General features: G+C 41.9%; 1 protein-coding gene across 1 annotated transcript; it reads right to left on the reverse strand.

Annotated features, from left to right (window-relative positions):
* Window positions 1-1,294: 1,294 nt before the first annotated feature.
* slc38a2 (solute carrier family 38 member 2) lies at window positions 1,295-11,806 on the reverse strand. Its single transcript, XM_074698069.1, has 16 exons — window positions 11,458-11,806; window positions 10,170-10,295; window positions 9,985-10,066; window positions 9,779-9,894; window positions 8,095-8,168; window positions 7,925-8,017; window positions 7,513-7,588; window positions 5,791-5,873; window positions 5,568-5,626; window positions 5,076-5,240; window positions 4,893-4,972; window positions 4,661-4,761; window positions 3,728-3,852; window positions 3,497-3,641; window positions 3,290-3,387; window positions 1,295-3,198 (listed from the first exon to the last, which is right to left on the reverse strand). The coding sequence occupies exons 2-16, from the start codon at window positions 10,292-10,294 to the stop codon at window positions 3,082-3,084; spliced, it is 1,539 nt and encodes a 512-aa protein (XP_074554170.1). The 5' UTR covers window position 10,295; window positions 11,458-11,806; the 3' UTR covers window positions 1,295-3,081.
* Between the last annotated feature and the right edge of the window lie 1,860 nt (window positions 11,807-13,666).

Consider the following 13,666-nt stretch of genomic DNA (forward strand, 5'->3'; position numbering starts at 1 on the left):
TCCAGGATCGTCTTTGGAAAACCATCAAGTCAGCTGTCTTCCTCATGGTTTCAGTGTTGTGTACTAGGCTAAACTGAGATACTGTCAGTATACTACTCAAATAGTAATTTACTCACATTTAAGCTAAATATCCTTAATCTAACCCTTTTAAGCTGTGGGCCAGAGTTGTCAAAGTGAAGAAAGAAAAAATACTTTATAAATTTAATTTTCTATGCATTGTACCATTTCACTCTTTTAAAAGCACTGTAGGAAAAAAAAAACAACGTGTTATAATCTAATTTATTAGATGAACACATAACAGTGACCCTGGAACTTGTCCTCAGCTGTAGGGTGTCACACTGACCACCAGGGTGCAGTCTTGTCTAAAGAAAAGCGACTGTCCCCTGGGGAAAAGTCACAGCTATAGCTGCTGTTGTCATGATAAAAGCTATTTCTGCTCTTTCTGCAAGAGGACAATAACAATGTAGCAAAAACTAATTACCTCAAGGACTTAACTTATTTGCTTAAATAGAAAAGTAAATGAATCAATATTTGTTTACCTTTCAAAATCTGAATGTATGACAAGAAAACAGTAACTTCAATTTAGGAGGTCTATGCTTTGTAACACTGCAGTGTGATGACTAAATACCTTAAAGTTCGTAGCATCAAAACAATAAATAAAAAAAAAACATTCAGCTATAAAGCTAAGGACAATTTTCACTTTTCTTTGCCTTAGAACTTATTTAATTACCTCACAAAAGTCTTATAACAAATTGAAAAATAATGTGTAAGTGTGCTATCTCTCAGCTCCCCCTAGTGGCCATGTTTGGGTAGGTCAATCCTAAAGAGAAATTTTCAAATAAGGTACACATACTCAAAGGCATGCGGACATTTAGCTACATGCCGTTATAAAACAATAACACAAAGTCACAATGAAACTCAAACAGACCACACACAATGTTAATGTTTCTATTAGATGTCAGACTTTTATCCAGGATTTGTATAAAAGAGGAAAAAATAGGACGACAAAGCAATTGTGCTTTAAGAGCTATTTGTCAGATTTTTACACAGATCCCTTTCATCCAAGTGTGTTAATTTTAAATCTTAGTCAAGATGTCAAAGTGTTAGAAATGTCTTCAAATCAGATATTTAGGAACATTTCCTACCAAGTTTGCATGGTGTCAAACTACTGCCCCCTAGTGGGTCGTGAAAGGCTCTGACAACAGTGGGACCTTTTCATTGTAAACTGTGGACCAGAGGAGTGAAAGACAAAATTAATCCTCGACAGGACACAAGGAACACCAAGAATCCATGCTATAGACTATCTTTGATTTTATTTGGACATTATTTACACAATATACATAGTGTTTCATTGAAACAAGAATGTAACACTGGCGGGCAAAGCCCTCTTTGCTCCTGAGGTCAAGAGATGGCTGACATACTCTCCAACCAACATGTGCGTAAAGACCATTTTGCTGATCCAGGTTTGTGTTCAGGGGCCAAAAAGGAGACAAGACTGCTGCCGCTGTATCAGTGGCTTCCACATGTAACACAGTTTTCACAGAATCAACACAGTAGGATAATTCAGTCAGTCTTAACAGAGATGAACAGCTGAAGCTCCGGTGTGCTGGAGCTGATTCAGTATCACAAATTCACCAGCTTGGGTTTTTTGTTTTACAGCTCCAAAGCATTGTTGTAAAAAAAAAAAAAAGTCAAACAAAACAAAGCGTATATACAGGTCAACTCAATAGATATATGTACATGTATATATACATACAATATTATATAAATATAGTAAAATAGATTAAATTACATTGATTTCACTGTCTTCCATAAATAGATGTTGGACAATTACAGTTTTGGTGACACATTGAGTCAGTGTTGGAAGCACAGTGACTCTGCCAGGATGACAGGTTCACGGCCCGACCGTAAATAAGCCCGCACCAAGCTAACAAGTTCTTCATTGTGAAACAATTTGAAAGTATTAAACTGCGCGATCATATGTAAAAACACTCAAAATTTTGTGACAGACGCTCTCCTTAGCTTTTTCAGTTGTCATTTCGTTTTGTTGGTGTTTAAGAGCACACCTGACTTCTAGCTTTTAGGTTGTTTTTTTTTTTTGCAAGTTTAACAGGTACATTACAACCACTGCATGTGGTCAGATTCAAAGTATTCTCCCATAAAGAAAAAATCTTTAAGAGTCCCCCTGCCCCGAACGGGGAGGTGGAACTCTCGAAGCAGTAGTGTCGTTGCTGCACACGCTGTCCCAACAAGATCTTCAGCAGGATTTAAAGAGTAAATACAGTTTCAGAGGAGTCCTCAAATGAGACACTCTGCAGCTCCCAGTGTGGGGTTTAAAAAAGGCAGGTTCTGTTGAGTTCTATTATGTTTTACCAGGAAAAGCTGACACTATAAGCAAGGTCACAAAACCTTCGTACGAATACTGACAAGGCAATGCAGAAGGCCTTGCCTGTGAAAACTGACAATCTGTTTTTTTTTCACAGGTGTGCTGAACAGTAAGTGCTTTTAAATATACAAAGATGCTTTACAAATACATTTTTGGCAAAGTAAAAAAAGAAAAGTAATGCTGGAAGGAACTTAAGTGTCCTTGAAGAGGATAAAACTTTCAAGTTGGTTGCCTCTTGTCAATTCAGGAGATTCAAAAAGCTCTCTGTGCGATTTCATTGCAACGAGAGCTTAGAGGACAGAGCAACACATACACCGTACCTGAGTGCAAGCTGCACTTTGAACTCTACTTCTATGTCGTCTCTGATTTGAGGCACCTTCAAATATTTGTTTTCAGCTGAACCGTAACTACAAAAGAACATAAAAAAAATAAAAACAAGCAAAGACAATGAAAAAGTTACAATAAAAGAGCAAAAACAAGTCAAACACCATCTTTGTGGCCTATAAAAGCGTACTGTACAAAGTTCAGATACATTCTCTTGGAATGGCATGGTTTGTCGCTCAGGACATCAAAGCCGAGCATCAAGTGAGTTCTTGTGTTTTTCTTTGTTTTACGATCTTTGTTGGTTGCGCAGATGTAGCAGCCTAGAGCCTCCTCTCTCCTCGGCAGGACGCAGCAGCAGGAGAGGCGGAGCTTTAGTGTCCATCGGCATGTGCGTCAGAGCCGGCCGTGGCGTTGTGTATCCAGTCCAGGACGATGAGGCTCATGCTTCCAATCATAACCACAAAGCCGCACAGCAGGAAAGCAGTAGCCTGAAGAGGGAGACGTTATCACATTTAGCTGACTTCTTCAAGGTTTCACTCAACTTTTACTGATTTATCGATGCAGGAACTTAAAACTTACCCCAATCTTCTGCACGGACTTCATGGACTCCTTCTTGACCAGTTTGATGTAGAAAGCCGAGGGCAGGATGAAGATGAGCATAGCAGCAGCAGAAGCACCTGTACAAGCAAAATGTGGTGTATTTGAGACAAATGTTGAATTTGAGTTGCTTTTATTAGAAATAATATTTGTTAAAGATATCGATAATGAGCACACAGATTCACCCACCGATAAAGCCGAAGATATCCCTGATGGTTGGGACAAAGATGACCAGAACGTTGGTCCCAGCCAGCAGGACCACGGTGATGATGGTGTGGCGGATCCAGCTGAAGTCTTTTGAGGCGCACAGGAGCTGGTTGACAGAGGTACGGATCTACACAGAGACAACAAATAGGTTATCCTTTATGCTCAAATGATTCCCTTGGACATCTATAATCTGACTTGAGTTTACTCTCTTACAGGGAAGAGCACCACTGGGACAGTGAGGGTGACAGCGGCGAGCACGGCCAGACGGACGATCAGCAGGATCACATCGGACTTGTAAACCTTGGAGTAAGTGTGCAGCAGCTCAGGCTCGACATGGGCTGTGAAGAAAGACAGAGAGGATCATTTAGACCTGAAGAAAGAGGAGCTTCAGGCACAAACACACTTACTTTAGTAAAGGAAAGAATGTGTTACCACATTTAGAAATAGCTGCTTGCTTACACGAGTGCAAAGAACATTTTTTCCTCATGCTTCTTATAATTTCAAGGGAAGTTAAGGCAAAACCTCCTCAGATTAAGACACAAGAGAAAGTATTGTTGCAATTGCCATTAAAAAAACCCTGCAGTCATTCATTTAGATCTTGCTCCTAAATGTAAATTCAGATGTCTGTTTATCTTCCTGTTAGCTATAACAGTGGGAAATCTCGCCAAATAGGTCAGAAAAACATTGTAGGGATTTCTCAATCTCTTTTCCACCTGGCTCAATACACAACACCACAAATCAGGTTTTGTCCGGACATGACCGCTACGGGACTCTCTGCTCTCTATCTCGTTTTTGTACAACAAGTTTGATGTTCCCGGAACGTTCTTCCAAAGACAAACAGGAACACAAACATGGTGCCACACTGGTCGGCTGCGGCAGGTGTTTTTGTTCGCGGTGTTGCATAACAGGCCTTGAGTGGTGAGCTGAGCACTTTGTTCCAGGGGGGATATTCAATTTGGACCTGGGAGCTTCGTCCCTTGACTTTGACTAATCGATCTACCCTGACATTCAGACTGCCTGTAAGCCCAACTTTGCAATATGAATGTTTAAATTTTTAATATTTGTTGTTCCTCTTGAACTTGACCAAAGCTGCTTTTAAAATATGTTTTTAAAAAGATAATCACAATAAATGTGAAAGAGACTCACAGTTGAAGGTCAGATATCCGAAGAGAGCAGCCAGCAGGTACATGATGAACATGGCCAGGAAAGACACGTTAGCAACGCCTTGCATCTTGCTGCGGGAACGGCTGTTTTGGTGAGAAAATAACAATGTTTCATTTAGTTTCAGTTTCTTTGTAAATGTAAGATGAACTTCCTTTGAGGAGTCACCCCGGGGTTTGTGGTGTGGGCGAACAAAGTGAAATGAAAGCACACTCACTCTTTGAGCTCCTCGTACATGGGCAGGATGGCGGGGTGACACACGAAAGCAAAGGTCAGGATGGGAACGGCGTAAACAGTCTGGAGAAAAAACACGAAGATTTACTTCCATGTGTTGCTAAACACTATTTCCTGTCATAGAAATGTGTTTTCTTGAGGTTTGTTGCTGCTGAAAGAGCTTTACCTGAGAGTTGAAAACAAAATATTTTGGGGTACAGGCGTCCTCGCTGTAATCCACGGCGGAGTTGTTGTGATGAGACAGGGTGGTGTTCAGGACTTTGATTGTTTCGTTGATAGCATCAATGTCCTCCGGCAGAGGGCACGGGATCTGGAACTTCTTAATGATCACCTACAGAAGAAGACGACGAGATAAGAGTTGTCATCAGCAAAGATATTGAGCTGATATTGATTTTAACACAGTTTGTATTTCTCTGGTTTTTAGTTCCTCGAGAAAAAAATTGAATTTTAGATGAAGACAAATTGTGTTTCTAGGAAAGCCCAGAAAATTATGACTTATCGTGATTTCTGAGTATGTTTGTGCCATAAACGGAAGGAGGGAAACCACAGATTCCACAGAGAGAAACTTTGTCGTCAAACCAAAACTCATGTGGTGTGTGTGTGTGTGTGTGTGTGTGTTTATGTGCAGGAAACAGAAGAACAGGTGGGTTTCACTCACCACAATCAGGAAAAACACCATGCAGAGCAGAGACAAACCACTTGTGTAGCCAAGGTAACCTGAGGAGAGGAAGAGGAGCAAAACAGACGTGAGCTTCTGCTTTTGTCAGGTTTCTATTTTAGAGCTTTTTTTTTCATGCATCACTTCACTCTGAACTAAGACTCTGCAAACTTTAACTTAGCCGTACACAGAAATATAAACCTGATTAAAACACACTACTTACCCAAGTTCCTGAGCAGTGACAGGGGCAGGATAATGACGAGGGACACGAGCAGCACCAGATAGTCACCGTTGGTGTACCATTCTCTGAAACACAAAGATAAAGATGTTAAGATCACTGTTCGTCAATGTAACCCTGAAGCACAGAGTGTATTTTTATCTATTTTGCGAAACTTTTGGGAAGGCTGGAATTTGGCACCCCTTGTGGACAAACCCTAAATTAAAATCTTACTTTATTTAAACTCATATATCAGCCTAGGAGACTCTTGATAGTGTTTGCAGCATGAAGTAAACATCTTTATCCAACGCTGACCCTGTGGCAGTTATATCAGACGCTAGCAATGTAGAAATAATCAATCTTTTCGCTGATGACCTAGTTTGCTTTAGTATCTCATTAAGAAGCATCGATTTTTTTTCACTCTGTTTAATAACTAGATAAAACCCTGAATTGGATCTTTAAAACACCACTGTTTTGGACACGTGCTTCCACATTGCTTCATCATTCAGGTTGGCTTTGATCAGATATACTATCAGATGTTTCAAAGCCGTAAACTAGCTGAAGGTTGTGAAGGCTGACACACTGAGTAACCATCAAGTGAGAACATTGATTCCTCTCCACAAAAACATTGCATACGTACGCTTTTATGTCAGACTTTTCTTTTAATCTCTGATCAAACCCGTCAGCTCACTTTCTGACACATCTTAACAAGTCAGAGCTTCACCCGCATCTGACTCAAGCCGGCCCCTGCGCAGGATGACTGCATCATCCTCACAAACAGATCCAACAAAGCACCACTGACAAGGAAGAACCACATCAATTTTTTAAACTTGAGGCGAGGTCGTGGTGAGCTCATTCAGCGCTCTGTCTCGATGCGGCACCAGCGGCTGCATCTTCTAAAAGGCCTCTTTGAAGGGGCCACTTAGAGAGATTCGGCACTGTCCGGCCTTTTAAAACTGCCACACACACAACCACACACACACACACACACACACGCTTCTTTCCTCTAACTCTCCTCAAACAGACACTTGAAAAACAACCGGCAGCCATTTTGCTTGATGTGCCACTTCACCCTGAGTGCCTCTACCAGCTGATTTTACTCTCACCAACCCTTAATTTAAAAGTTTGTTTGGATGATTTTTGTTTTCTTGCTTAACCACTTTCAGACTCCAGAGGCTGAGCTGGCTAATCTGTCCTCTGATCCATGAAGTCTAGTCAAACAAATCAGCCGCCTAAAAGTTAAGTCAACCCTTAAACAGAAAATAAGTGTAGTTCCGGATGTGTCCACTAGAGGCTGTCCTAAAAGTAACTTGAATCTCATCAGAACCCATGTTAACGGTAGAAATTTCACCAGCTGGTTTCGTAGTTATCTTGTGAGTTAGCGACTTCAGAACGATTAAGTTTCTTGCTAGCGTGCGATGACTCGTTGTTCGTTATATAATCTAAACAAACATGGAGCGGTGATAAGAAAGCAGCCCTTATTGATGCCGATGTCAGCTGGCTGAAAATGAAAGCTGCTCTGTTCAGTTTCTGACCACTGCAGGAGATGGTGTTATGTATTTATGAGCGGGCCTCTGCTCTGTAAACAAAGCCTTTGTTTGTTTACAAGAGAAGCCTTCAGGGCTTCATTAAAGACCAGCCACCTTAAAACCAGTCCGACAGTTAGATATGTGCACAGAGACACCTTTGTTTGAGTTTTTCAAGACAGTGAAGTATTTTGACACTCACCCGTTGCTGGATCCCAGAAAAGACTGAATGACGATGGGCAGCTCGTATTTGACGATGTAGAGGTAGCTGGACATGGCTGTGGAGACGGAAACATGAAATGAGTGTTTGTCTGTGTTAAAAACAGCCAAGTCGTGTTCCCATGAAGGGAACTCCAGCACAGAAACAGTGATGTTGAAGTTTCCAAGCTTGTGGAATGATTCAATTTTTACTGGAAGCTTCTCTATGTTCCAGAAACACACATTGGTTACCAGCCAAGATTTCATTTCTTTCCCCTCACATGCAGTTTAGACACAGACTGACAGTGTTTAGCTCATGGAATAAACACATGGAGAATAAATATAGAGCTGTACTCTAATTATAGTTACATAACACATGAAAATAAGTTGTGTGTAGCTAAAAAAGCCTCCCTTACCTCCAATGTTTTGCATGGTGATGGAGCAGGAAGCAGCAAGCTTTCCTGGCATCCCGAAGGCTTTGTACCCGAGCTGCTCGTACACCAGAGCACCTTTTGAAGAGAAAAGGTTTAGTATACAGAAAAAGACTTCACAAAAGCAAGTGTGAAGGTTTCTCCGTCAGACTCACCTCCTTCATTAGCGGTTTTCAGCAGCAAGTGGACAGAATATAAGGAGAAGATGGCGACTGCCACGAGGAGGATCCTGTAAACAGAGAAGAGATGTTAGCTTGTTATCATCCTGCAGATGGAGTTATGATAAATACATCCTCGACTGGCTAAAAACTGGTTTATTCTTGATGCTTTAGTGCTATTTTTTACCTCTTTAGAATGAAAACTGATATTTGCCATTTGCTTTAAAGGGCCAGCTCGTCAAAAATGTATTCACCAGTCAGTGGCTTGTAGCTAATGTGGATGTCAAACACTCTCCTACACAAAAGGTCAAGCTTGAAGTATCCCATTATTTTGTTTGTGGAGGACTCTGCTAGCTCACCCAAACTTGAATCCCATTTCTGGTTCTGCAGTTTTAAATGACTAAGTAAGTGAAAACCATCCAATGTGACCAACAAATCTGCGTTCTTTCACTTTCCCTCCCTGCCCACTCAGCAGACACCTTGACTGCTTCATCACTTTATCTGAGGGCGTGAGCAGCATCAGCAGGGCTGCGAGCAGCACCAAAGGTTTTTCCTGTACAGATCCTCTTAGCAACCTTCAGAGTCTGCAGAGCCAGCACTGTGCATTTCAGTATTAATAGTCCAGGTGACAAATAATCTCCAGCACATTTGAGACTCCCCCTGCATGTGACCACGGCTGTCAGCACAGAGCCGCAGACACAGCGTGTGGAAATACAAACAAGAATGTTGTAATTACTAACTGCCCACGAGTGCAGGCCTCTGATTGGTTGGCTGCTGGATGACAGGGAAGCGCGCCTTGTGCTCCATTCATGAGCATACGGTTGCCCTCTGTTGCACAACCCTGCCCCAAATGCTGTGGGATTAGCTCGGCTAAGCTGCTTCCTCATGCCGCCCCCTGCATTTGTTAAGTTACTACTATCGCTGCCACTTCCTGGTGGTTTGAGTATCTTGTAGTAGGAGACAACTTTTCTTTTTGTGTGTTGCTTAGAAAGAAACCTTCAAAATAAATGATGGTGGTGTCTCTTGTGCTGGTTTTTTGCTCTTTAGTGCTCCACTTTGTGGCACTAAGCTGATTGGAGGTGCTGCCTGCCTGGTATTAAAACCTTTGGCCTTTTAAGTATTTCTTACAAGGGATTTCTAGGAAAAGTGGCATTTACAAGGTGAGAATCAAGGAAAGAATGGATGCAAAATTTTCCCTACATGTACTTTCCTTGACATAGTATCCTTAAATTTCATTGATTTGCCAATAGGGGGAGCTGTTTTAGAAACTCATCATCTCCACTCTTTCCCACCAGAATTCCTCACTTTTATCTACAGCAAACACAACAGCTTGTACTCGACTGCAGCAATGAGCATCGGTAAACTCTCGACCCCTTTGGTAATCTGCTGCTGCTCAGGGTCAGCCGGCTGTGGCGTGAACACAGCTGGCGGGAAGACTGCAGAGCTCAGTACATCCTGACATGCAACCTTGACACAGCAGACAAAATCCCACCTGCAGCTGTGGGATTGTTATGAAACAAACCTCTGCCTGTGTTGGTTTGCAGTTTTGATCCTCGTCCTTCTACTTTCTTGTACTGTCACTTTAAGAGTTCACCCTCCTTGTGCTTTAAAGTGCAGTTGCCTTGGCCTTGTAGTTAAGTTATTTTCTACCTTTAAACCACTGAAGGAAGCTGTTACTTACACAAACAGGGCAATTCCAGTGTTGGCCATGGCGTAAGACAGGCCCAGGATGCCACTGCCCATGATGGCGTTGCCCAGGTTGAAAACAGACATGCCGAAGGAGGCGTTTCCCTGGTGCTGTGGAGAACAGGTTCATTATGAGACAAATTAACAAAAAAGAAGCTGCTGAATCAGTTCTGTGAGTTGATGGATAGGAAAAGCTCTTACATATTCAGTCTCATACTTCTTCTTGCCCAGGTTGTGTTCAGGGAGGAAGTTCTGACTCTCTGCATCATTGTCAGAGTATTGGCTATTGAAAGAAAAGACAGGAAATTAGAGTTTTCTTTTCACATTCTTTCCTTTTTTTTCATTTTCTTTAGTGAGTTTAGATGTGTTTCCAAAGCCAGTCTCACCCGCCAAGAGGGACCTTCTTTGGACAGTCCTGGTAAGTGTACTCGTTGCTGTTGGTGCTGCTGCTGTCTTCTTCAGGGGAGATGTTGAAACGACTCATCTCTGTTTTGGCAGTCGGTTGTTTCATACTAGACATTTCAAAGCAGAGAAAAAAACGAGTTTATTGGCCTTCGCTCGTTCCTGCGTCATACTATTACGCCATGGCCTCTTTTTTTCTTCATTTCTGGCTCTGCGCGTTCACACTTCCCTCGTAATAATCAATATTGTAGTGAGCAGGCGCGCGCCGCAGCCCTGCTCAAGAGTCATGTGACTTTGCTATGGAAGGAGGAGGGGTAGGGGGGTGACGCACCGGCAGTGGAAAAATACCAGACCGGCATCAAGTCCACCCTACATCACCTCAGCCCTGCTGAATGACAATTAAAAAAACGCAGTATGTGCGCTCACTTTCCCGAAATTTCAATTCAAAATCAGCTAGAAAGGGGAATCAAATCAGGGTGTGTCAACGTCTTACCCCACACAAAATCAAATGTATCCATCATTATTAAGGCATGGTTTTATAATAGGGAATTGTGTTAATGTACAGTCTTATTTAAAATAAAAAACTATTTCTTTTTGTCTTGGCTGATATTCACGCACATGTAGATCCACAGATCCCGCAAGGCGTAACCCAAGATCCATTTAATGACATTATTTCCATGGCCGGCTCCAATGGAAACAATGGCACGTGTTGTCTCATTATGGGCATGGCTCTCTCCATTTTGCGCAGAGCCCTGCGCTCGGGATCAACGTCAGATCATGATCACGGTCTTTTCAAATTACGAAGACAGAAGAACAGGTTTAGACTAACACCCTTCCCATTCAGCTTGTGTTTAATCATCTGAGTGTCAGTGGCACAGCCCTGATCCAGGTCCAGACACGAGTCCGGCACTGCAGCATCACTGTCACGTATTATTTTTTTAATTATTCGAAACAGGGCTGACCTGGTGAGAAATAACGCTTCGGGCCTTTCTGAAGGAACATTTCTAGCATTATGGAACAGAAGACCACATATTTAATATGGCTGACAGTAAAAGAAGTACCAGCCATACAAGCTAATTAGTCCAAACTTACGATTCTACTTCAGAATAAATGAAGTGGAAAAATGAAAACAAAGACACAAAATGAGGAAAATGTGTAAAAATAGTCAACTAATACATTTACAATGTTGCCATTGAAGAGGTTTGAAATGTCTAATAGACAGCCGCCCACACATTCTGTCATATGTAAATGAGCAGATGCCGGCGTTCTTACCTTATGAAGAATGGCAGGTTGCCTGTAAAATCCTCTCAGACACAAAAGAAAAACAAAAAGTCCAGATGAATCCTTCACAAAATCCGCCTGATTCTTGAGTATTTCTTTTTGGCTGGATGAGAATGTATAGAAAAACGACCGGAGACGCCTAAAAACCAGGCAGGATCTGACTCAAAGCGTCAGCTGTAGCAGCTCAAGAAATAAACAGTTAAAGAACAAACGGTGCCACGCGTAAAAATCAAGAGAATTTAGTTTTTTGGAGTTTAAACCAAAATTCCCAGAGATGTGATGCGCTCGGAGGGAAGACCCTATTCTGCTGGAGGAGGGGTGGGGACTCACCCTTTTATAAAGATGAGCATTGCATCAGCCTGGACCTACAGGGAGGAAGGGAGGAGGAAGAGAGAGAGGCAGAGAGGAGGAGGAGGAGTGGTCTGAGCTGTCCCTATTTGGGTGGAGGGAGGTGGAGACTCTTTACGCACAGCAGCGGGTGGTTTGTATACAAACACAGCGATGACCTAGAGACCCTGGAAAACTACAGGAATCCATTTTAATCATCACATCATCAGTTTATTTTAAGTTTTAATAAAATCACATTAATAGTGTGATATGAGGATCAGAAACTAATCATAGAATTGTTTTATTAACATTTTTTTCAACTTCAGGAATATTAAAGTAAATTGTCATTAAATACTGCTCTTTGCACATTACAGTAAGTCACATGAGAGTTTTTTATTAGCTATCGAGCAATAGTTCCTACGTTTCCCAACATTTAAATGAAAAACTTATTGATATCTTTTATAAATAGCCCATCAACATGGGGCCTTTAGGTTATCACCATAAAAGTGTCTGAATTTGTGTTGTACAGTCATATCCACAGTGGTATTGTTTCTCTGCAGGGTGCTTTAAGGTGATACTCTTCAGGAGAACTTGAGACTGTTTCAGGGCAAAGTGGCCTCATACTATCCCTCAGGAGTGTCGCTCTGGATCAGGGTGTAAGATGAGCTTCAAAGCAGACCTCCCAGTCAGGAGGAGATTACGCACAAGCGCTGTCATGTGACAGTGAACATCCTGATCCTCATTCACACTGTTGGCTCTCTTCCTCGGTCAGGTGTGGGAGTAAAATCTTCCACAGATCTGGTGTCCAGTTTATTATTAATAGTGGAATGACTCAGAGCTGTTCTTGACAGTCATGCTGTTGTGTGTGCTGACCTTTGTTTCTGCAGATAAATGGAACACTTCACTCCCTGAATACTACAACCAGGTTTTACTGCAGCTGTAAAAGTGGAATGATAATGATCCTTAACTCACCTCCTCTCTTTCTAAACTTTTACTTTTACAACTGATGTTTTTTTTTTTTAGCTTCACTGTGCTGTTTACAAACAAAGGACATTACTACTTGTCCTTGAGATTATTTTTAAGCAAAAATGGTCCTGGTACAACTACAAGTTCATGGACTACCTCATCAGGCTGCATTGTGCAGAGTTTTCCAAAGAGCTGACGCTAAACTACTCCTGTTGTGTGCTGCGTCTCCGAGCTAACCCAGCAGACTGGCAGCTGCTAACTAGCAGGTGTGAATTCCTCTGCCATTGATGCAGCTATTTTTGCTCACAGCGACATTCATTTCATCTTCATGATACACACCTACTACTTTATAAATGAATGACTAACAGAGTCTCATACTACTGTAATGGCCTGAGTATAGGAGCTCCATGATTACGAGACTACATCCTTTTTCTAGATTATACTTAAAAAAAAAAAACTTTTGGAAGACCAAATTTCAATTTTATACAGAAACTAACTGTAATACCTCTTAAAACAGACAGATTTGAACAGAATAAATGTGAGTATGTGCATAAACAAAGCACCGCAAGTATCAGTGAAACACTGATATCCTGCAGTCTATTGGGTCAGCTAATGGGCAGACCTTAGAGGACAGAAAGATGGATAGATTAGGAAAGAGTGGAGAGTGACATGGGGGAAAGAGAGAGGTTGGTCTTGGACCCAGGCTGCCCACTTAAGGTCCAGCCTTATGGAGCATGCAATACCGCTAGGCCATACAAATCCATCCACCCATTTTCAATACTGCTTATCCTGTTTAGGGTCGCAGGTGGCTGGAGCCTATCCCAGCTGTTATTGGGCAAGAGGCAGGGTATACCCTGGACTGGTGGCCAGTCAATCGCTGGACTGACAGACAACAAACTCTCAACCA

The sequence above is a fragment of the Halichoeres trimaculatus genome, unplaced genomic scaffold (genome assembly GCF_033239565.1).
Source record: "Halichoeres trimaculatus isolate MK-OKI-2021-1 unplaced genomic scaffold, fHalTri1.1 fHalTri1_scaffold_21, whole genome shotgun sequence".
Taxonomy (NCBI): Eukaryota; Metazoa; Chordata; class Actinopteri; order Labriformes; family Labridae; genus Halichoeres; species Halichoeres trimaculatus.

Coding starts and splice junctions, on each gene's coding strand:
- slc38a2 (XM_074698069.1), bottom strand. CDS start 10,294: ATGAAACAACCGACTGCCAAAACAGAGATGAGTCGTTTCAACATCTCC. Junction 8,169..9,778: donor ACTGGAATTGCCCTGTTTGT/GTAAGTAACAGC, acceptor CTCTGTTTACAG/GATCCTCCTCGTGGCAGTCG. Junction 4,973..5,075: donor ATTTTGTTTTCAACTCTCAG/GTAAAGCTCTTT, acceptor TTTTTTCTCCAG/ACTGTTTACGCCGTTCCCAT.